At 42.8% G+C, this 25,227-nt stretch overlaps 1 protein-coding gene across 1 annotated transcript in view; it reads left to right on the top strand.

Moving 5' to 3' along the window:
• The window catches only part of EPSTI1 (epithelial stromal interaction 1), a 118,385-nt gene that overhangs the window by 27,826 nt on the left and 65,332 nt on the right, over positions 1-25,227 (top strand). The window contains exons 5-7 of the mRNA XM_068265977.1: positions 7,661-7,744; positions 10,506-10,579; positions 22,740-22,823. Of these exons, the coding sequence (XP_068122078.1) occupies positions 7,661-7,744; positions 10,506-10,579; positions 22,740-22,823 (242 nt within the window). The remainder of the gene's footprint in view (positions 1-7,660; positions 7,745-10,505; positions 10,580-22,739; positions 22,824-25,227) is intronic.

A 25,227-nucleotide genomic window follows, 5' to 3' on the forward strand; every position in this document is an offset into this window, starting at 1 on the left:
TGGTAGGCCACAGAGCAGGGTGTTGCAGTAGTCTAGGCGGGAGATGATTAAGGCATGAACAAGCATTTTGGTGGCCTCTTGTGTGAGGAAGGGACGGATACGGAATATATTTTTGAGCTGGAAATAGCAGGTGGTGGTTAATGAGGCAATGTGAGGTTTGCAGACATACGTTTGGTTAAAACACCCGTGCTGTGCCCGAAGTCCAAAAGCTCCAAAAGATCCCGAAGGAAATCCTGCATGGGGTCCCGAAGCAAAGGCCGATACACATCCACATCCCCCAACTATCTAAGGGTCTCCGTTCGATAATCTAGCGCGTCCTGGACAACCACCAAGCCCCTTTTGTCAGCCGAGCGTATGACAATGTTAATATTGCTCTCTAGAGCAGTCAAAGCTTGTCGCTCGGAGACCGAGAGATCGGACATGATTATTTGCATGGCTTTGATACTTTCAGACCAATAAGTCAGAAGATAGACCATTTCCACTACTCTAGTTTTCTAAGGCAAATATAGTAACCCTTTTACATAGAATTTAGCTAAAGGTTATAAACTTTCAATTTAAGTGGCCAAGCAATGATCCATTCATATACGCATGAGCTGGCTTACTCTAGTTATATGCAATTGCCTGGCTGGCTGCTTTAGGCTTTTGTTTAATTATGGTCCTACCAAACCTTCTGCACTACTAGCTACACAAATAGTCCTGTGTGCTTAGTGTAAGAGAAGCCTGATTACATCTACATTTTAGTTTGTAGACATATAGAAAGCATTGGACCATTTGGAATCGCTCTGCCCTTTTCAGCCTGGAAAACTCTAGTCATCGGTCATAAAAACCTTAGTGTGAACCGGAGGTGAAAATAAACTGATGAGATACACAATTATATTTATCCTCCTATTCCTAAAAATGACGTTTTTAAGTATCCCAGGGTTTTCCTTAGTATTTAAAAATGTACAAAGTAGGTTAAATGTTTTACTATCTCTAATCAGTGGCAGCCTATTAAGTATCCCAGAATTAGAAAAAGGTCAATAGTGCATGTATGTTATCTCTCCCTGTCCCCAGAAGTTGTATTTTTCCAGGAAAACTTTTATGGCTGTAATTTGCTTATAACTGATGTTTCCTATATTCTCAACTAGGTACTGACAAGACAGAAGCTGTCACTTCCATGCCTAGAAATTAACTCTTTCAGGCAGCAAAATAAACCAAGTAAAGCAGCCTGGTTATTGATATGTTTTGTACTGCACTTACACATTTTTATCTTATCATGTCACATGTCGCATTGGGTACACTTTAAAGTATCCACTCCTCCCATCGCTCCACCAGGCCGGCTCCCCTCCGTGAATCCCTCCACTGGCTTCCTATCCAGTCCAGAATCAGATTCAAGATATTGTGTCTGACCTACAAATCCATCCACAAAACCTGTCCAACCTACATTTCTGATCTTACTCAGAGATACACACCAAGCCGCTCACTCCGCTCCTCCAATGAACTTCGCCTGACCGTCCCCCGCATCACCCAGTCCCATGCACGCCTCCAAGACTTCTCAAGAGCCGCTCCGACACTATGGAACTCCCTACCTCCACCCATTAGGGCAGCCCCCTCCTTCAACACCTTCAAGAAGGCCCTCAAAACTCACCTTTTCACTCTTGCCTACCACCCCTCACAATTGCTCTAAACCCACAGCCGAACTCTGGTCCCCTACCTCTCGTGTCCCTACCTCTCCCTCTAGATTGTAAGCCTTTGGGCAGGGTCTTCACTCCTTTTGTGTCCTACCTGATCATCCACCTCTATTACTGTGCACCCATGCTATGCATTTGAGTGAACCTAACTTGCCTAACTCCATGCTCCCATCCAGTGACTGACTAAGCATTACCTTGTACTCATACTGTGCTGTGTGATCTGGTTTTCTTGTATTCCTGTATTGTCATATTGCTGTTTGTCACCCCTAAATATTGACTGTAACCTAAATTAATGTCCAGCGCTGCGTAATATGTTGGTGCTTTATAAATACAACAAATAAATAAATAAAGTAGACCTATCAGGATTCTCAGCAGTTATCAAAGGACAATGCCATTTACATATAGATAGCACAATCTGCCTGCAACGACCTGTTATACTTCAATCTTTTTATATGCTGTGGAGTAGCCTGTTGATCACAGGTTCACACTAAATTGGGGCCCTCAATTTAGGTTTAGGGTTACTAAACATGGGGAGACTCCTAGCCAACCTGTCAGCAGTGAATCACTGTGATCAATTTTCCCAATTGGTAGTAAATTAAAAGGGAATGCCAAGTAAATTTATATACATGTATGATGACTCTTCCATTCTACTCGTATATTTGTTTCCCAGCAAGTTTCTGTGGGATTCTTCCTGCTGAGACAGTCGTCAATGTGGTTGGTAGAGCACTCCAGATGAATATGCACGATGTGTCTGGTCACTGGAAGTGTCAGCACCTCACTCCCAAGCGATATTTGTAAAAGGTTGAGACCGGCACCATCAAAGAAGTTTCAATGCTCTTTTATTGATTAAAAACAAACAGACAGATGACAGCAAAAAATGGCGACGTTTCGGAGGAGTTCCTCCTTTATCAAGCGCTGTCCGTGCCTAACTGTATGTCGCTTAACATCATCCTTATATACTCTAATGCTGGAGAAAATCAACCAATAATGTGCAATGCCACTATGTGGCGACCAATCCCCTTCTACCTGGTCGCACGGACCTGATGGGGAACTTCTCATTAATATGCACATATTTCAGTGACGTCTTATCACCACGTGATAGGGCGGAATAGCAGGACCCCCACCGCCCCACACCGCCAAACGCCGACCAATGGCGTGAGCACAGTGGATGACATCACTCCTCCAGGACCTCCTACCACCCGGCGGACCTGATGGAGAACTGCGCTCGACGCCGCGGCTCAAAGTGCCGCCCACTGGTCAGACGTCATGGGGACGCGTACGCGGACAATTGTCCACGCATATAGTCTCCAAGCGGAATGATGCGGAAAAGGGAACGCATTCTGCCCCACCACGTGGCACAAGCGTATCCAAGGCAACAACAACAACTATGCGTAACATCTATCCCCCAAATACATTCCTATCTACAAAAGTGTCGTCATGTCATATTCTCTATTGAGTCCCTTGGGTTCTAATTTGTCCAGTCTCCTGATCCACACTGCCTCACGGTATAAAAGTCTTTTTTCTCTATTGCCACCTCTACGTAAGGGATAAACTTGCTCCAATATTTGATATCTTAATTGACTGACTGTATGTCCTGCTTTTTTAAAGTGACATGGAACACTCAGTTCCATCGCCGGTTTTCTAATAGTACTTTTATGGGCTGACAGTCTGTCTTTCATTCTTTGTGTGGTTTGACCCACGATTAATAATAAACCACATGGGCATTTTAAACAGTACACTACATATCTGGAACTACAGTCAAAATTGCCATTATCATAAAATCTTTTTCCACTATATGGGTGAGTTACATAGCTGCCCGTAATGACATTATTACAGTGAACACATCCCATACATGGGTATGTCCTTTTAGGTCTAGTAGATGTATTTGGGGGATAGATGTTACGCATAGTTGTTGTTGTTGCCTTGGATACGCTTGTGCCACGTGGTGGGGCGGAAGGCGTTCCCTTTTCCGCGTCATGCCGCTTGGAGACTATATGCGTGGACAATTGTCCGCGTACGCGTCCCCATGACGTCTGACCAGTGGGCGGCACTTTGAACCGCGGCGTGGAGCGCAGTTCCCCATCAGGCCCGCCGGGTGGTAGGCGGTCCTGGAGGGGTGATGTCATCCACTGTGCTCACGCCATTGGTAGGCGTTTGGTGGTGGTGGTGATAAGACGTCACTGAAATATGTGCATAATAATGAGAAGTTCCCCATCAGGTCCGTGCGACCAGGTAGAAGGGGATTGGTCGCCACATAGTGGCATTGCACATTATTGGTTGATTTTCTCCAGCATTAGAGTATATAAGGATGATGTTAAGCGAGATACAGTTAGACACGGACAGGGCTTGATAAAGGAGGAACTCCTCCGAAACGTCGCCATTTTTTGCTGTCATGTGTCTGTTTGTTTTTAATCAATAAAAGAGCATTGAAACTTCTTTGATGGTGCCGGTCTCATCCTGCTGAGACAGTGTAATGTTCAGTTGTTTGCACAACCATGTGCAAAACCAGTTAATATTTACCATCATATCTGATCATTTCATAACAGATAAAACTACTGTTTATTGATTGGTTCTGATTGGATGGTAGAAGAGCTCATTTCTGATCAACAGACAACCCAATCATTTTGATCTAAACCAGGGGTGTCAAACTCAAATACAAAGTGGGACGAAATTGTACTCTGGGACCTAGTTGCGGGCCAACCTCAATGTCTACTGGCCACCTTCCTCCCTTATAAAGTTCTCTGGTGTCTAGTAGTCCTCCCTTCCTTTATACAGTTCCCTGGTGTCTAGAGACCCCCACCCTCCTCTTTACTCCTAGTGTTTAGTGCTTTCCCTCTACCTCCCCATATGGCTTCCCTGGTGATCTAGGGCTTCACCTCCAATATAATTTCCCAGGTTGTGTAGAGTGGGCCAAACATAATGCAGAGTGGGAAAACCACTTGAGGGCCAAATTTAATGGCTCTGATGGCCAAATTTGGCCCACGGGCCGGATTTTGACATGTATGATCTAAACGTTCATCGTTTCTAAGACAATACTGGATATTCTGTACCAGACTTTAGAACTCTGACACTCCTGCTGTAGAGGCCAAAGTTTGAACACGTTTCCTGAGTGCACTAGAAAGTATCTGGATAATCGAGGCTGTCGTATCTTAGGTGGTTCCATACAGTGGGTTGCAAAAGTATTCGGCCACCTTGAAATTTTCCACATTTTGTCACATTACTGCCACAAACATGCATCAATTTTATTGTAATTCCACGTCAAAGACCAATACAAAGTGGTGTACACGTGAGAAGTGGAACGACAATCATACATCATTCCAAACATTTTTTACTAATAAATAACTGCAAAGTGGGGTGTGTGTAATTATTCGGCCCCCTGAATCAATACTTTGTAGAACCACCTTTTGCTGCAATTAAAGCTGCCAGTCTTTTAGAGTATGTCTCTACCAGCTTTGCACATCTAGAGACTGAAATCCTTGCCCATTCTTCTTTGCAAAACAGCTTCAGCTCAGTCAGATTAGATGGACAGCGTTCGTGAACAGCAGTTTTCAGATCTTGCCACAGATTCTCGATTGGATTTAGATCTGGACTTTGACTGGGCCATTTTAACACATAGATATGTTTTGTTTTAAACCATTCCATTGTTGCCCTGGCTTTATGTTTAGGGTCATTGTCCTGCTGGAAGGTGAACCTCCGCCCCAGTCTCAAGTCTTTTGCAGTCTTCAAAAGGTTTTCTTTCAAGATTGCCCTGTATTTGGCTCCATCCATCTTCCCATCAACTTTGACCAGGTTCCCTGTCCCTGCTGAAGAGAAGCACCCCCAGAACATGATGCTGCCACCACCGTATTTGACAGTGGGGATGGTGTGTTCAGAGTGATGCGCAGTGTTAGTTTTCCGCCACACATAGCGTTTTGCATTATGGCCAAAAAGTTCCATTTTGGTCTCATCTGACCAGAGCACCTTCTTCCACATGGTTGCTGTGTCCCCCACATGGCTTGTGGCAAACTGCAAACGGGACTTCTTATGCTTTCTGTTAACAATGCCTTTCTTCTTGCCACTCTCCTATAAAGGCCAACTTTGTACAGTGCATGACAAATAGTTGTCCTATGGACAGAATCTCCCACCTGAGCTGTAGATCTCTGCAGCTCGTCCAGAGTCACCATGGGCCTCTTGACTGCATTTCTGATCAGCGTTCTCCTTGTTCGGCCTGTGAGTTTAGGTAGATGGCCTTGTCTTGGTAGGTTTACAGTTGTGCCATACTCCTTCCATTTCTGAATGATCGCTTGAACAGTGCTCCGTGGGATGTTTAAGGCTTTGGAAATCTTTTTGTAGCCTAAGCCTGCTTTAAATTTCTCAATAACTTTATCCCTGACCTGTCTTGTGTGTTCTTTGGACTTCACGGTGTTGTTGCTCCCAATATTCTCTTAGACAACCTCTGAGGCCCTCACAGAGCAGCTGTATTTGTACTGACATTAGATTACACACAGGTGCACTCTATTTAGACATTAGCACTCATCAGGCAATGTCTATAGGCAACTGACTGCACTCCGATCAAAATGGGCCGAATAATTATGCACACACCACTTTGCAGTTATTTATTTGGAAAAAAAATGTTTGGAATCATGTATGATTTTCATTCCACTTCTCACATGTACACCACTTTGTATTGGTCTTTCATGTGGAATTCCAATAAAATTGATTCATGTTTGTGGCAGTAATATGGCAAAATGTGGAAAACTTCAAGGGGTCCGAATACTTTTGCAACCCACTGTATTTGCACCTAAACCAGGAAAAAATAAATATAATATTTGTCATTTTTTAGCTGCAAATTAAGTTTCCCTCTCCTTCTCCCACCAAAAATGTATATAAATATACTGTATTTTTTACCTAATGTTTGAATTATTCTTGGACTAGAAAATAGACTCACCAGCACCCTATAGAGAACATTTGGACAACTGATCATTAAAATGACGTTTCAGTTTAAAACAGACAATTAGGGATAGATTTGCTTTTCTGAAGTCGTGTGATGATGTGGTAGAAGTGGTAGAAAGGAATCCTATGGTGCATTCTGCCTGTATTACTCCCCCAATAATTTAAACAAATCTTCTCTGCATTGAAATGACGCAAACACAAAATTGCTTACAATTGTTTATTATTGTACGAGATTACCAACTGCCTGGGAAGCTGTAGCCAGAGCACTGCAAGTTATTTACTTCAGTCTGGGCTTGCCAAAGAGACATGTGCTTGTGTGTGTATCTGAAATTAAGTACAAGTACATTGCATATTAAAAAGGGAGGTTTGATTTTTTTTTCCTGTTAATATCCATCTGGATTTATTTTCAAGCGTGGCAGCAAGTAGCCCTGGGTATAAGCAGTGAGACTGCACGTCTCAATTATCACCTTCCATCTCAGGTATACGAAGTCGTTAAGACATTGAATGCTGCACATCAGGGAGTTTAGTTATGAATTAACAAGTTGAATTGTTTTGGTGGCTGTAATGCAGGCTGCAAGGCAGAGAGGAAAGTCGGCACTGCTCAATGCTGCTTTCATCCAAAACATGCAAATACACTTCACAATACATGTGTGGCTGTGTCCATAAACAGATTGGACAGCAAAGGTGGGATCAATAGATGGTGGTAGGTGCTGGGCAAAGAAGCCTGATGGCTGTTTGCGCTGCACATGCTCCTACGTAGCCTCTGTAGAAGCGTGTTTAGCGCAAAATGGCTGTCAGGCTGCTTTTTTAAAATAATTATTTTTGTTGATTTTTCGCATAAATAGAATAGAAGAAACATTACATGAACTCCTTAACCACATGCAGGTGAAGGAGCATTGTTTTAAAAAGTTTTGTTTTAAAGATGTATAAAACTGCTTGTTTTTAACTTCAACAAAGTGTTTCCTCTATACTACAAAGCTACTATCATTATTTCCTAAATGGTATTATTCACACTTAAACAAGAAAAAGATTTCTAAGCTTTCTTGTTTGTTTTGTAGTGGCAACTAGGGAGCAAGAAGAGTATAACCGCTTTCTGGAAACTCGGAAGTCTGGACCAATAAATCTTGCCCCAAGTAGGCTAGGTAAGTGGGTTATCTTAGTAAATAAAGCACTGTTTACTTTGGGCTATAAAGTACCAATCTACATCAGTCACAGATTATCAGCAAAACAACCACGATACTTAGGTATGTCTGGAATGTGATGCAGTTTTCAGTGATTTTATCATCACTTCTTCATCATTCTGCTAAGAATGACTGATCCCTAAAGGCTCATACACACGCTCAACAAAAGTCTATTAAATGCACGATTTTCAAAGTTGGACAACTTTTGTCAAGTAAAAGACCTGCAAACGACAAGGCGCTATCACTGATAAGAGGCAACCAACTACTGATAAGACGCAGCTCAAGTTAATCCAACTGTTGGATTGACTTGAGCTGCGTCTTATCAGTCGTTGGTCGCCTCTTATCAGTGATAACGCCTTGGCGTTTGCACTTCTTTTACTTGACAAAAGTTGTCCAAATTCTTCAAGTTGTCTGATAATCGTGCATTTAAAAAGACTTTTGTTGAGCGTGTGTATGAGCCTTTAGTTACAAAATCTCTCCTATTGCCTAACCATAACCTTCAGCACTAATTCTTTCCAGGCATTTAACCCAAATCTCTCCCTGACATTAACATTACCCTGATATCTAACCTTCAAATTCTAACTGTAAAATCTGAAGGTAATCTCCAACTACCCTGTTCCCTAAAGGTACCCATTAATGGTACAATTTTTTCACCAAATGCGATCTTTCGATGCTTTTTTTACGAATTGTATAGAAAATGTGCTGTTTATGAAGGCAATCAATAGTGAACGATTCTTTGGTTGATTGCTTTTTAGGATAAAATCAATCTGAAAGTTGGAAAATATGATCGCATTCGAAGAAAGAATCATTCAGTAAATGTGAACATTCGATAACAGCCTTCAGATTACTTACGATCATTCAATTAGCATCGAAAGATCACATTTAGTGAAAATTGTACTGTAAATGGGCACCTTAACACTGACCCTCCTAAATGACTTTAAACAATGAGATACAATCCTAACTGATCCTCACCTTTCATCTTCACTTCTGGTGCAGGATCCAAGCCAAACACCAGAACATAAACTGCTAGGGTGCTGACATCAGTCATATGCTCAGTGCTAATGCCCAAAACCAATGGCTCCAAATGAACTGTTTCATACTTCTTTTTAGTTTATCAATTTCTGCTAGCGCTTTGCATTCTGTGTTCTTGGTTTGTAAAACCCATTTTTCAATTCAGTTCCCAACTTTTTGTTACAAAATATAATATAATGTATATATATATTTATATGGTACATTATTTTATGTGTTTCTTTAGTCTTATTTACTCTGTGTACTGCAGGCGGACAAACGTCTGAGACAGAAGTAAGACTGCAACCAGGGGTGCAGCTAAGGTTTTTGTGGCCCCAAGCGGACTGTAGCAAGAGGCGAAAAATGGGTGTGGTTATCCCGCATAAGTGGGCGTGGCTATGACATGTGGGTGGAGCAGGAGGGCGGATTGGGGCGGGGCTGTTTGCGGGGAAAAAATGGATGTGGGGGTGATTGAGGCGCGCGTAGCGCGCCGAAAGATGGGTGTGGCCATGACATTGTATGGGCGAAGCTTAACCGTAGCACAGCAAATATAGCCAACTATGACCATTAAATAATAAATGCAGCAACAGTTACCCCAGACACCAGAAAATAAAAACGCAATTTGGGCCACATTTCAGCAGAAATCAAACGCAATTAGGGCACATTTTCAGCAGAAATCAAACGCAATTAGGGCACATTTTCAGCAGAAATCAAACGTAATTAGGGCACAGTTCAGCAGAAATCAAACGCAATTAGGGCCACATTTTCAGCAGATATCAAACGCAATTAGGGCACAGTTCAGCAGAAATCAATCGCAATTAGGGCCACATTATCAGCAGATATCAAACGCAATTAGGGCACAGTTCAGCAGAAATCAATCGCAATTAGGGCCACATTTTCAGCAGATATCAAACGCAATTAGGGCACAGTTCAGCAGAAATCAATCGCAATTAGGGCCACATTTTCAGCAGATATCAAACGCAATTAGGGCACAGTTCAGCAGAAATCAATCGCAATTAGGGTCACATTTTCAGCAGATATCAAACGCAATTAGGGCACAGTTCAGCAGAAATCAATCGCAATTAGGGCCACATTTTCAGCAGATATCAAACGCAATTAGGGCACAGTTCAGCAGAAATCAAACGCAATTAGGGCCACATTTTCAGCAGATATCAAACGAAATTAGGGCTCAGTTCAGCAGAAATCAATCGCAATTAGGGCTGCAAAAAGAAAAGAATTTACTCACCTGGCAGGCTGGCACTGGCACGAGTCTTCTCTCCCCGTCTCCTCTCCCGGCCGGCTGCTCAGGCGCGCAGTTCCCACGGAGCTCCCTCCCTCCTCCAATCTCCCGCGCTGATTCATGCAGGGCTACGGGAAGATGGCCACCCGAAGCCCTGTACTGGAGACATAGTCTCCAGAGCAGGGCTTTGGCGGCGGCCATCTTCCCGTAGCCCTGCTCTGCTCTGCCAGTGCCAGCCCCGCGGGGCTGCGGGGAAAAAGTGACGTCACGCCGACGTCACGGAGCCGCCGAGGCCCCTAAGATCTTGAGGCCCCAAGCGACCGATTGGTTCGCTTTATGCCTCGCGGCGCCCCTGACTGCAACAACAACGGGCACAGGCCCAATCAAAATATCAAAAATATAATGGTATATAGATATTTATATGGTACATTATTTTATGTGTTTCTTTAGTCTTATTTACTCTGTGTACTGCAGGCGGACAAACGTCTGAGACAGAAGTAAGACTGCAACAACAACGGGCACAGGCCCAATCAAAATATCAAAAAATGGTATGTCACTATACTACTTTTATCAAATTGTTCTCAGTACTAACAAATGCATTGGCTCTTACTCTGAAATATCAGTTACATACTGTATGTGTTACTATAGTTAGCATCTCAACTATCACCACAATTTCCATATACATAAGTATCAAATTTATTTTGCTGCAGTAAAATATATTATACCTAAATATACAGTATGTAATACTAAGGCCCATGTGCAATTAACAATTCATCTCCTAGGAGATCATCTTTCATCTCTTTTTTTTAAGTAATTTGTCACTTTATAATTAAAAACTACCAAAAACCAGGTCAAAAGATACAATCAAAATTAATGTTAGTATTTTCTGGCTTGTTGGTATTTTAAAAGGCATACTGACAAGTAGAGATGGCCCAAGCCTCCGATTTTCGGTTTGCGAACCGGGTTCGCAAACCCACCGCGAAAGTTCGGTTCACGCAAACTTTCGCGAGCCACAATAGACTTCAATGGGGAGGCGAACTTTGAAAACTAGAAACATTTATGCTGGCCACAAAAGTGATGGAAAAATGTTTCAAGGGGTCTAACACCTGGAGGGGGCATGGCGGAGTGGGATAGACGCCAAAAGTCCCGGGGAAAAATCTGGATTGGACGTAAAGCAGCGTTTTAAGGGCAGAAATCACATTGAATGCTAAATTGCAGGCCTAAAGAGCTTTAAAACATCTTGCATGTGTATACATCAATCAGGGAGTGTAATTAGAGTACTGCTTCACACTGACACACCAAACTCACTGTGTAATGCACCGCAAACAGCTGTTTGCGTAGTGACGCCTGTGCTGGACTGGTGCGCACCGTGGCGAGATTGCTTTTCCTCACTCAGTGATGTCAGGTAATGTCTGACTGCCTTATCAACTTTTAATGGTTCTTTCTCTACCATTGTTAAAGCTTACATCTATTTTTTTAAATATTTGTTCTGCTTGCTGTTCAGTACCTGCATCGAGAATCTTTTATGGAGGGCAAGTCTGCCATTGCGAGTGACCACAGGTAATTGCCGGGGAATCCTAGTTCGATTCCGCTCCGGAGTGGGAGCCTAAGAAACGTCTACTACCCCCACACATCCAAGGAAGGCAGCAGGCACGCTGTGGGCAAAGGAGCAAGAACGGCTACCACACACATCCAAGTAAGGCAGCAGGCATGGCATGCACATCCCAAGGTAGTGACCAAAAGGAGGACTTTCAAGGCCCTGCTGTATATGACACTGATCGACTTTATTACCTCTAACGAGAATCTGTTATGGAGGGCAAGTCTGCCATTGCGAGTGACCACGGGTAATGGCCGGGGAATCCTGGTTCGATTGCGGTCCGGAGTGGGAGCCTAAGAAACGGCTACCACCACCACACATCCAAGGAAGGCAGCAGGCACTCTATGGGCAAAGGAGCAGGAACGGCTACAACATACATCCAAGGAAGGCAGCAGGCATGGCATGCACCCCGAGGTAGTGACCAAAAATAACGATACAGGAGGACTTTTGAGGCCCTGCTGTATATGAGATGAATCAACTTTATATCCTTTAATGAGAATCTGTTATGGAGGGCAAGTCTGCCATCCATTCAAGTGAAAGGTATGCACTGACTGCCAGGTATAATACAATGTGCAGTCAAAGAGGCAGTGAAAGGTATGCAGTGACTGCAAACAGCTGTTTGTGTAGTGACGGCCATGCTGGACTGGTGCGCACCATGACAAGAGTGCAGGTGATGGCAGCTTTCCAGCCCATATGGTCGCCGGGCTGAGGTAGCTGAACGACAGAACAGTGACTGTCCAGCTGATCAAATTTGGTCTGTCCACAATGAAGCAACGACCTTATTATCTTTGGTGTGCCACCCCCCAGACACTCATATAGACTGTGTGCGCTCACGTAGGTAGGTGGGTGCACTGTGAACAACAGGTAGGTAGGTATATGCAGTGATGGGTATTACAATGTTCACCTGTCACACACAGACAGGTAGCGGACAGGCACAAAGACACTGCGTGCGCTCAACTCACGTAGGTAGGTGGGTGCACTGTGAACAACAGATAGGTAGGTATATGCAGTAATGGGTATTACAATGTGCACCTGTCACACACAGACAGGTAGAGGAAAGGCACAGTGACACTGCGTGCGCTCACATAGGCAGGTGGGTGCACTGAAGTGAACAACAGGTAGGTAGGTATATGCAGTGATAGGTATAACAATGTGCAACTGTCACACACAGACAGGTAGTGGACAGGCACAGTGACACTGCGTGCGCTCAGCTCACGTAGGTAGGTGGGTGCACTGTTAACAACAGGTAGGTAGGTGTATACAGTAATGGGTACTACAATGTGCACCTCTCACACACACAGGTAGTCACTGAATGTGCTGGGCCTGGCAGTGGCACACACAGTATGAATTATCAAGGCTGTCTATGCAACACACATGTCAGTGGGACACACAGAAAAAAAATAGATCACAAGAACAAGATTAGCTCTCAAAAGTGCTGTTGTGGGGTGCTATTTTAGCAATAAGAATCAGCAAGGAGCAAGCTAAGAAGCCTACAAGAGCCTAACTAATATTTCCCTATGAGAGTCAGCAGCAGCAGCTGTCCCTTCTCTATTTACTGCAGGCACACGAGTGAGTATAACTCCCTCCTGGAGCCACCCCCCCCCCTTAAAAAAGGCACCACCTGCCTTTTATAAGGGGGGGAGTGGCTCCAGGAGGGAGTGTAGCCTGATTGGCTACAATGTGCCTGCTGACTGTGATGTAGAGGGTCAAAGTTGACTCTAATGGTGCATTAAGAGGGTGAACCGAACTTCTGGAAAAGTTCGCGTTCACTGACAAGTTGTGAAAATATCACTTAGGAGAAAACTAAGGAGAAAACGTTAATTGCATATGGGCCTTGTATGAAAAGAAAAATTAATGTAAAGGATACTTTAATTATACCGGTAATTATTATTGTTTATCGTTTTAACCATTCCCCCCTCCCAGGATCCAGGATGAGTAACTATGTCCCGGCAAAATCTCATATCTCCTTGCAGGGACGTAGCTACTACGTCCCTTCCCCCTAACCGGGACAAATGGGCAAATAAAATGCATGGGTTTTAATTATAGTAGCATGTATTATTTTAAAACTGCAATGGCCGAAAGCTGAGAGATAATGAGAAAAAATAAATTTTTTCCATTTTTTTCATTTTTCCTGTTAAAACACATTTGGGATAAAATGATTCTTAGCAAAAAGTACCTCCCAAAGAAAGCCTAATTGGTGGCAAAAAAAACCAAGATATAGATTGTTTCGTTGTGAAAAGTAGTAATAAAGTTATAGGCAAATTAATGGAAGGAGCACTGGCGGGTGAAAATTACTCTGGTTTTATAAGGGGAAAAACCCTTGGAGGTGAAGTGGTTAATCTGTTTATTTTAAAATATAGTACAGCAGCATAAGGTTAGTACCATTCCTGTGCAGCTCTGGGTCTGTGTTTTTTTTTTAAAACCCATAAAGGAGACCACCCTCATGTACTTCAGATTTTCTCCCTATGCTTTTGTATTTCCTTAAAGTGTACCAGAGCTCAAAAAGATAAAACGTTTTATACATACCTGGGGCTTCCTCCAGCCCCATCCACTCAGATCGCTCCCACGCGGCTTCTGCTGTCGGCAGTTTCGGGAACCGGGTCCCGTCACGTCAGTCAGAGCCAGTCTACGCTGGAGAAGTGCGCCCTCTACGTATCTCTCCAGCGCACGTCACTTACGTGAGACTGGCTCTGACTAATGGAAGTGACAGAACCCGGCACCGAAGCTGCGGGCAGTGGAGGACGGCGGTGTGGGAGCGATCTGAGCGGATGGGGCTGGAGGAAGCCCCAGGTATGTATAAAACTTTTTTTTTTTTTTTAGCTGAGTCCGTTTAAGTGGATTTTGTCCAGGGTTTGTGTTCTTCTTACAACCCCAAAACGTACTGGTATAAATTAAAGGTGCATATGGTCCTTAAACATTTTGATGGCTGCAATGATTGTCCATGATAGTTAGCCAAACATGGCCAGCAGTTTGAAGTCTTGATAGATGCCCTCTATTGGGGACATTTTTCAGCTCATTGCTTTGTACCAAAGCACTGCAGAGAATCTATGACTTTTCTTCTCTTGCCTTGATTTGCTGGACAGTAATGGCCTCTCTGAAAAGCCAGGTGTGCATTAACCATTGTAAGCCACCAGAAAACTGTTAGCCAAAGGGGCCACACCCTGGCAAGGGTGTAATGTCTGTTGTCTTGGTAATTGCTCTAAAATCCAAATGTGTATGATCTGGAGATCATTAGAATGTAAGGACCTTTGGAAGATGAATATGCTTATGTGTGATTTGGTTAATCTATAAATGTTATACAGGGTGGGCCATTTATATGGATACACCTTAATAAAATGGGAATGGTTGGTGATATTAACTTCCTGTTTGTGGCACATTCGTATATGTGATCGGGAAAACATTTCAAGATGGGTGGTGACCATGGTGAAGTTGGCCATTTTGAATACAACTTTTGTTTTTTCAATAGGAAGAGGGTCATGTGACACATCAAACTTAATGGGAATTTCCCAAGAAAAACACTGGTGTGATTGGTTTTAACATAACTTTATTTTTTCATGAGTTATTTACAAGTTTCTCTTTGTTTACAGCCATTGACATGTCACCGAGATTAACACGTGAGGAGCGGATAGAAATTGTGTTGATTTACCAAACACACAGGAGAAACTCACTTCCCAAACAGTTCTCTGCTGCTTATATAGAGCCTGCAGGCTGCTTGTAAGCCAATCAAGAAGTGCACATACACATGACACCTAGTCTGCAGTGATTGATTCAAACAGAAGCTGAGCTACTCAGCTAGTCATAGGAGAGGGTTTCAGTTGCATATAGACAATGGCTATATGGCCAGCAGGGCCCCGGGCAGTGAGAGTTCCTGGGGCCCCAGGCTGGCTTGTGCACCAAACAATAATGGTGCACAAGCCAGCCTGGGGCCCCAGGAACTCTCACTGCCCGGGGCCCTGCTGGCCATATAGCCATTGTCTATATGCAACTGAAACCCTCTCCTATGACTAGCTGAGTAGCTCAGCTTCTGTTTGAATTAATCACTGCAGACTAGGTGTCATGTGTATGTGCACTTCTTGATTGGCTTACAAGCAGCCTGCAGGCTCTATATAAGCAGCAGAGAACTGTTTGGGAAGTGAGTTTCTCCTGTGTGTTTGGTAAGTTTCAGAGCAGTTGGGGACAAGCTCCTGGGTGTGGCAGATCCAGGGCTTGGCTGCGCTCACATATGGTGTTGCATGCTGGTTCTGGGGCCCCGGGCAGTGAGAGTTCCTGGGGCCCCAGGCTGGCTTGTGCACCATTATTGTTTTTAGAAATTGTGTTGATGTCTGGTGAACGCAGTACTAACAAGGTCATTGCGGCAGATTTCAATGCAAGACACCCTACGAGACCACCCATATCCCATGCTACAGTTAGCAAACTGCTTGCTGAGTTTCATGAAACTGGTTCAGTGTTGGATTTGCCAAAATGTGGACGCATGAAATCTGTCACTAATGAAGAAACATCAGTGGCTGTCCTAGCTTCATTCAACAAGAGCCCACAGCATACAACTCGCTGCATGTCACTGGAGAGGGGCATTAGTCAAACATCCCTTCGGCTGATATTAGCTACTCACAAATGGCACCCTTACAAACTCCAGCTACTGCAGCATCTCAACGAGGATGACCCTGATCAGCGCACTGAATTTGCAGAGTGGGCAAAACAAAAATTGGAACAGGACCCTCAATTTATGCAGAAGATTTTGTTCAGTGATGAGGCAAACTTTTATGCGAATGGTGAAGTTAACAAACAAAACCACAGCTATTGGTCTGACACTAACCCACATTGGATAGATCCCTCCAAGACAATTGGAACAAAAAAATTGATGGCAAGATGTGGTATATGGGGTACAAAGATAGTGGGGCCATTCTTCATCAATGGAAACCTCAAGGCCACTGGATATGGGAAATTGCTACATGATGATGTGTTTCCCTCTTTATGCACTGAAGCTGGCATGTTCCCTGAGTTTTTCCAGCAAGATAGTGCACCACCACCTTATGGGTGTCAGGTCTGAGCATTCCTAGATGGACAGTTTCATGGAAAGTGGATTGGTCATCGTGGGCCAGTTGAATGGCCCCCAAGGTCTCCCGATCTGACCCCCTTAGACTTTTATCCTTGGGGTCATCTGAAGGCAATTGTCTATGCTGTGAAGATACTAGATGTGCAGCACCTGAAACTACGGATACTGGAAGCCTGTGCTAGCATTTCTCCAGCAGTGTTGCTATCAGTGTGTGAAGAGTGGGATAAGAGGATTGCATTGACAATCCAACACAATGGGCAGCACATTAAACACATTTCATAAGTGGTCAGAAACTTGTAAATAACTCATGAAAGAAAAAAGTTACGTTAAAACCAAGCACACCATTGTTTTTCATGTGAAATTCCCAATAAGTTTGATGTGTCATATGACCCTCTTCCTATTGAAAAAACAAAAGTTTGGTACAAAATGGCTGACTTAAAAATGGCCACCATGGTCACCACCCATCTTGAAAAGTTTCCCCTCTCACATATACTAATGTGCCACAAACAGGAAGTTAATATCACCAACCATTCCCATTTTATTAAGGTGTATCCATATACATGGCCCACCCTGTAAATAAGAGAATGGCGCTATATTAAAAATATACTATGTAAACACTATTTATATTTTTATACACATATGATTCAATAGGTTACGTCAATAGCAGACTCTCTCCCACCCTCGCTAATTCAAAGGCAACATTGGTGCTTATGTGCATTTGTGCACAAACACACTTAACCTTACATGGTCTGATAAATCTCCAATCTGGGCCACCCCATCTCTCTTAACACATTAGCCTTGTTGATAAGCATGCAGAGAATGTAACATTTGTTACACTACCATTGGGAGAGGTAGTTGGTGTCCAGAGTGTTGTTAGTGTGAAAATGTTTGATAATTTCTAAAGTTATGTAAAGTTTTCAAAAGGCCCCCAAGATAGCGACCGAAGATGTTTGTCTCTCAATCTTTTAAATCCATCCTGACCGATCTGGTCTGGCAACGATTATTTGTTAAAGGAGGTATGCACTAGATCTTTCAGATCCTACAGATCTTCTTGGGGAATATGTTGATCTTTCTCAACTGACTGCACAGGCACAGTCAAAGATATCTGTGGTCTTTGGCTTAAAAAATAATTGTTTGCATGTGTATGCCATTGTTTGAATGATTAGTCATTCAAACCTTCTTGGCAAATCTATGTGGCAGATTGATTCCTTCCTTTGCAAACATTTTTATCTAATGTGTGTACCCAACTTTAGTCTCCACGACCCAACTCTGACTAGAATCCCAGTGATTCGCTTAGTAAAAAAAAATGTAATCGGAAGGGCATTATCTTGACATATCAAAAAATAATGCACAATTACATCTAATGCATCTTCAGGAAAAGGTATAATCCCAAGATTCACTATGGGAGACTTTCCATGTGTCAGCCAATCTATGTTCATGAGGGCCTTTTTTGTATTTTCTTAAAGAGACACTGAAGCGAGTAAAAAACTTGCTTCTTCTCTTATATTCAGCAGCGGCATGTGTGCCCCTGCTAAACTGCTGCTATCCCGCCGCACAACGGGGGTCCCTTACCCCCCAATTCCCCCCCTGCAAAATCTACGACCAACTTGGTCGTAGATTTTGCTGCTCCTAGAGGCAGGGCTAACGGCTGCAGCCCTGCCTCACAGCGCGTCTATCAGCGACGCATCGCCGCCTCTCCCCCACCCCTCTCAGTGAAGGAAGACTGAGAGGGGCGGGGGAGAGGCGGAGATACGCGCTGACAGACGCGCGTGAGGCAGGGCTGCAGCCATTAGCCCTGCCTCAATGCGAAAGAGATCCCCGGCAAGGACGGAGGGGATTTGGGGGGTAAGGGACCCCCGTTGTGCGGCGCGATAGCGGCAGTTTAGCAGGGGCACACATGCCCCTGCTGAATATAAGAGAAGAAGCGAGTTTTATACTCGCTTCAGATTCTCATTAAGAAGTGTTTAAAATGGCTAACATGAAATATCTAGCAGAAGCTCTAATGCTAGATTGAAGTATATGTCCATTATGTAGGCAATACCAATGAACTACTGTAAGAATTCCAAAGATAACTAATAAGACTCAAATGGTCAGGGCAATATATGTGTGACTGGAAGTCATACCTATTATTAATCTTGAATATAAAAGGATGCACTGTAGCATTTGGTTAAAAGAAAGCCTTAGTGCTCTGTCAGGCTTACGGAACGTGTTTTTAAAAACCTATGGCACGTTAATTTCAGTGGTACCACTGATAATTACCTGTTGAGTTTTGCATGCTTAATTTTCTTCTTTTCATAGCTATGAATAGAATAAAAAATGCACAAAACTGGGAACGCCTTTACAATTGACAAATGCTGGCTGACTTCATTCCATAAAAAAACAAAAAAATGCTTTCTAAAGTAATACCTTTTGCATTATTTTGAATTTGTCAAGTTTAAAAAATAAGCACATGTCCAGAATTTAATACATTTCTGTAAACTGTCTAAAGGTCAGCTCAGTAAGTTTAACAGATTTTTTTTCTTTAAACATTAAACATTACTACAGACATATAGCTGCATTCCATAAATAGGAACTAAAAGCTTTTTTAAAGGGCAAAATAATCTTGGGGATTAAAGAAGAGAGAGCTTTAAATAAAGTAGTGAAGTGGTTGAGCAGGCCTTCAAATCCCACCTCTTCAAGATGGCCTACCCACCCCCTACCATCCCCTTATTGACCAGAGCAATTCTCGCCAATACCTTTATCACTACTTATCACAACACAATGATCTATATCTTGTTTGTTTGTTTTTTACACCAATTAGGCTTTCTTTGGGTGGCACATTTTGCTAAGAATTATTTTATTCTAAATGCATTTTAATGGGAATAATAAGATTTAAAAAAAAAATCATTATTTCTCAGTCTCCAGCCATTATAATTTTTAAATGAAACATGCTGCTGTGGATAAAACCCACACGTCTTATTTGCACATTTGTCCTGGTTATTACAATGTTTAAAATATTTCCCTAGTGCAATGTAAATAAAGTGTTTTATTTTGGTAACTATGGATGGGGAGGTAAGGGGTTAAATTTATAGGGTATTTTATGTATGTTTATTAAATGTGATGTAGGTAGGGTGTATTTTTACAATTTGGCCTCTAGTTGTCCTCCCACTTTATCTTCCTGTGCATACTGTTAATACGCTAACAGGAAGTAATGTTTTTACTTTTATTTTGTCAATGACCATGGCATCTCATTGATGCTGTTGATCATTGATCACAGGCACTTAGATCAGTGAATGGGAACTGTGTTCCCATTCACTGATCTGTGTACCAATGGGCAGCAACAAGAACATGTGCGGAAGTTCACACAGGCGTGCGTGACACGCAATCACAGTGGCAGACGTATATGTACACCGCTGGGCAGGAACTGAAGTCCTGCGGGGAGTAGATATACTGCTACGGATGGCATAAGTAGTTAGATGTGTTGAAGGAGGTGGCAAGTCTGATAGGCGGTGGAAGGGAGGTTCAGAGGGTGGGGGCAGTTCTTGAGAAATCCTGCAGGCACACATGGGAGTGGGAAATGCGTGGGGCAGTTAGGCAAAAGTAATTGGAGGCCCAGAGGGAAAGGCCATAGACGAGTGCTCAATGCAGTGTACTATGTAATGTGTTATGAAATGAAATGCTGTGGCTTTCACATGGAATATGCTCTGTTGAGAGCTTCACTATATACTAATGACTAGGTGAATCCATTGACTGTGGTCACCTGAAGCTGTATTATAAAAAGAAGTTACTTCTATGTGGTTTTTCAATTAGGACTTACCTAGATTCTAATGTATCTGCATTAATGTATATAATGGATACATGAAATGTAATGTATATAATGAACACATGAAAGGTCAGATATCTGTAAGCAGCCTTACAAACAAGATGTTTTCCAAATGCATGAAAGAAACACAATAATCCATTACTGCCCTCCGCTGCGTTTCAAGGGAAATGTGAAAGTTCCTTTGTCAAGAGGCATAAAGAGTAAAAACGGAAGACAATGCTTCTCAATGATAATTACACCCTGTGTTACATACTGGTATTGAGTTTGTGACACTGTTTCAGCATTGGCATTGATATATAAATGCTTACAAATGCAATTAAAAATGTGAAAGGTTGCTTATTACAGCATATCAGCACATTACTAACAAACATCAATAGGTCTGACACATTAAGATTATAAACACAAAAGACACGGGTGAAAATTACTACCCAAGGAAAATATTGTTATTCATTTCACTGAATAAGCCAATCGAATAATCCTGTGTGATGTTTGATCTATTGTGTAATCACAACTCAACAATGGCACTAATATACAACATCTTTCTCTATGTTTAACTTCTTCCAGCAAGCTTTCATTTCTCAGCAGTAAAGATGTGGAATATATTTAAAGTGAAATGCCGCTTAGATTGAAAATTACAACTAGCACATATCAGAGCTTAGGGAGACTTTTCGTAATCAAATATTTTTCCTTTTCATTTGGCTGCCATATGAATTTGCAAAACTGACTGTAACAGAAAATGCTCTCCATTGTGGAGAACAAACAACCCAAACGCCCACATGGTGCTGCCATTGTAATTAGCTACACAGAGCACGAACCTATAAGACCTGGGGTCCACACAAAAATCACAAAAGGCAATTACTAAGCTGTTTTTGGTTCATATTTAAGAGGGATTTCTGGTCATTTTGAAGTGATTTTGAATTGAATGGTAGCAGTTTGTACAGAAATTGTGTTTTTTTTTTTTTTTTTTTTCTGAGTAGTAAAATCGCTGCAAATTCGCTTTGTATGAATAATTAAAAAGCATTTTTTTAAGTGATCCTATACTTTATATTGAAGTATAAAGCTTCAAAAATGCTGCAGGATCCATGATTGCGATTTTGGGGAAATTGCAATCGCTCTTGTGGAATCACCTCCAGTTGACTTTCATTCGCTTTTGGAATCGCTGGATATTCTAAACTGTGATGGAAAAGCTCATGTTGGTCCCAGCCCTTGCTCATTTCCATATCTGGCATAATTTATTCATACATTAACATTTGGACACTCCCCCAGCACCTGCCTTTATTTAAAGGGAACCCGAGGTGAGAGGGATATGGATGCTGCCATATTTATTTCCATTTAAACAATGCCAGTTGCCTGGCAGTCCTCCTGATCCTGTGTCTCTAATCTTTTTAGCCATAGACCATGAACAAGCATGCCGCAGATCAGGTTTTACAATTTTTTTTCATGAAAAATTGAGAAATTTTAAATACATGCATTTGCATACTGTATACATTTATCCCAGAGTAAAATGCACTGTAAGTTACTTTTTTTCTATGTTGCTGCCACTCACAGCAGGTTGTAAACATTTGACAGATTTTAGACAAGTCCATCTCCTCATGGGGGATATTATAGTTTTCTTTATTTTCAAAGACACTTACTGAATGGCAGTCGCCCACTCCAACTGCCAAAGTTGTGTGAATGCGAGTTGGGAGGCTGGCCTTCATTTTGTATTGATCCTTGTTAGGTAGTGCTTTTGTAAAGAATAAAGGAAATATTAAGATTTTTAAAGGAGCTATCAGGCAAATCATCAAAAAAAAGCTTTACTCACCTGGGGCTTTCTCCAGCCCCTAGCAGCCGACTGTCCCACGCCGACCGCTCCATTCTGCGCCACCGTCCCGATCTCCGTGCTCGGTGCGTAAGCCGACCCCGTGGTCATCCGCACTGCCTGCACAGTAAGCCGCGTACAACGTGGGCTTGATTGACAGCGGTGATTCGCGCAGACGCAGTGCGGACGACATCTGATCTGCATATGCTTGTTCAGGGTCTGTTGCTAAAAGTATTAGAGGCAGGCAATCATATACCTCTCGCTTCAGGTTCCCTGTAACTAGGGCTTTCTTTACGGATAGGATATACATACTATAAAACACATACTTTATATGAAATGAAAATAGAATTTTGAAACTTTTCAGTACAAGTGTAAGATATACTATAGAACTATGTACTATAAACATATTATATATATACCTTGTCTTAAGAGCACTAAACAATGTTTCTTTTAAGCTCCAGAGAGAGGAACAAAAAAGGAGGGAAAAAGCAGAGGAAGATGCAAAGATACAACAGAAGAAAGACGCCCAGAGAAAAAAAGTAAGAGTGCAAAAGGCTTCTATAGAGGGTGTTGCTTTTCCAAGCATTCATTTATCGGGATTTAAATAAATGTAGATACAGGTAAACAGAATTGTACATATCTATCTATCTATCTATCTATCTATCTATCTATCTATCAATCAATCTATCTATATACACTACTCAAAAAAATAAAGGGAACACTTAAAAAACACAATTTCATTCCAAGTCAATAACACATCTGTGAAATCAAACTGTCCAATTAGGTAGCAACACTGATTGACAATAATTTCACATGCTGTTGTGCTAATGAAATAGTCTACTTCTCAGTTCCTATGCTTTCTGGCTGATGTTTTGGTCACTTTTGAATGCTGGGAATGCTTTCACTCTAATGGTATAGCATGAGACGGAATGTACAACCCACAAAAGTGGCTCAGGCAGTGCAGCTCATCCAGGATGGCACATCAAAGCGAGCTGTGGCAAGAAGGTTTTCTGTCTCTTACAGCGTAGTGTCCAGAGCATGGAGGCGCTACCAGGAGAGACAGGCCAGTACATCAAGAGACATGGAGGAGGCCATAGGTGGACAACAACCCAGCAGCGGGGCCGCTACCTCCGCCTTTGTGCACGGAGGAACAAGAGGAGCACTGCCAGAGCCCTGCCAAAATTACCTCCAGCGGGTTACAAATGTGCATGTATTTGCTCAAACGGTTAGAAACAGACTCCATGAGGGTGGTATGAGAGCCTGAGATCCACTGGTGGTGGTTGTGCTTTCAGCCCATCACAGTGCAGGAGGTTTGGCATTTGCCAGAGAACACCAAGATTGGAAAATTCGCTACTGGCGCCCCCTGTGCTCTTCACAGATGAAAGCAGGTTCACACTATGTGACAGACAAGACAGAGTCTGGAGACGCCATGGAGAACATTCTGCTGCCTGCAACATCCTCCAGCATGACCGGTTTGGCAGTGGGTCATTAATGGTGTGGGGTAGCACATTTGATTTGATTTCCATTGATATTTTTTGTGGTGATTTTGTTGTCAGCACATTCAACTATAATAATTAATTCCAATCTAGGATGTCTTATTTTCATGTTCCCTTTATTGTGTATATATACAGTGGGTTGCAAAAGTATTCGTACCCCTTGAAGTTTTCCATATTTTGTCACATTACTGCCACAAACATGCATCAATTTTATTGGAATTCCACGTGAAAGACCAGTACAAAGTGGTGTACATGTGAGAAGTGGATCGAAAATCATACATGATTCCAAAATTTTTTACAAATAAATAACTGCAAAGTGGGGTGTGCGTAATTATTCAGCCCCCTGAGTCAATACTTTGTAGAACCACCTTTTGCTACAATTACAGCTGCCAGTCTTTTAGGGTATGTCTCTACCAGCTTTGTACATCTAGAGACTGAAATCCTTGCCCATTCTTCTTTGCAAAACAGCTCCAGCTCAGTCAGATTAGATGGACAGCGTTTGTGAACAGCAGTTTTCAGATCTTGCCACATATTCTCGATTGGATTTAGATCTGGACTTTGACTGGGCCATTCTAACAAATAGATATGTTTTGTTTTAAACCATTGTATTGTTGCCCTGGCTTTATGTTTAGGGTCATTGTCCTGCTGGAAGGCGAACCTCCGCCCCAGTCTCAAGTCTTTTGCAGTCTCCAAGAGGTTTTCTTCCAAGTTTGCCCTGTATTTGGCTCCATCCATCTTCCCATCAACCCTGACCAGCTTCCCTGTCCCTGCTGAAGAGATGCACGGCAGAGCATGATGCTGCCACCCAGTGGCGTACCTAGGGCATTTGGCACCCGGTGCTGGGTATTAAAAGACACACACCCCCTAAAAAAATGGGCGTGGCCACAACCTGCGGCGTGCTTCGCGGCAAAAATGGGCGTGGCCATGACCGGATGAGGGCGGAGCTAACTGTAATTTAAAGTATTAGCTAGTATAGTTGCCCCAGTATAGCTAGTAGTTTCCCCCAGTATAGTTGCCCCCAGTGAAGCTAGTATAGTTGCCCCCAGTGAAACTAGTCGCCCCCAGTATAGCTAGTATAGTTGCCCCCAGTATAGCTGGTTTAGTTGCCCCAGTATAGCTGGTTTAGTTGCCCCAGTATAGCTAGTTTAGTTGCCCCCAGTATAGCTAGTATAGTTGCCCCCAGTATAGCTAGTATAGTTGCCCCCAGTATAGCTGCCCCCAGTATAGCTAGTATACCTGCCCCCAGTATAGCTGCCCCCAGTATAGCTAGTATACCTGCCCCCAGTATAGCTAGTTTAGTTGCCCCCAGTATAGCTAGTTTAGTTGCCCCCAGTATAGCTGCCCCCAGTATAGCTGGTATAGTTGCCCCCAGTATAGCTAGTATAGTTGCCCCCAGTATAGCTGGTATAGTTGCCCCCAGTATAGCTGGTATAGTTGCCCCCAGTAT

The sequence above is a fragment of the Hyperolius riggenbachi genome, chromosome 2, assembly GCF_040937935.1.
Source record: "Hyperolius riggenbachi isolate aHypRig1 chromosome 2, aHypRig1.pri, whole genome shotgun sequence".
In the NCBI taxonomy this organism is placed as follows: domain Eukaryota; kingdom Metazoa; phylum Chordata; class Amphibia; order Anura; family Hyperoliidae; genus Hyperolius; species Hyperolius riggenbachi.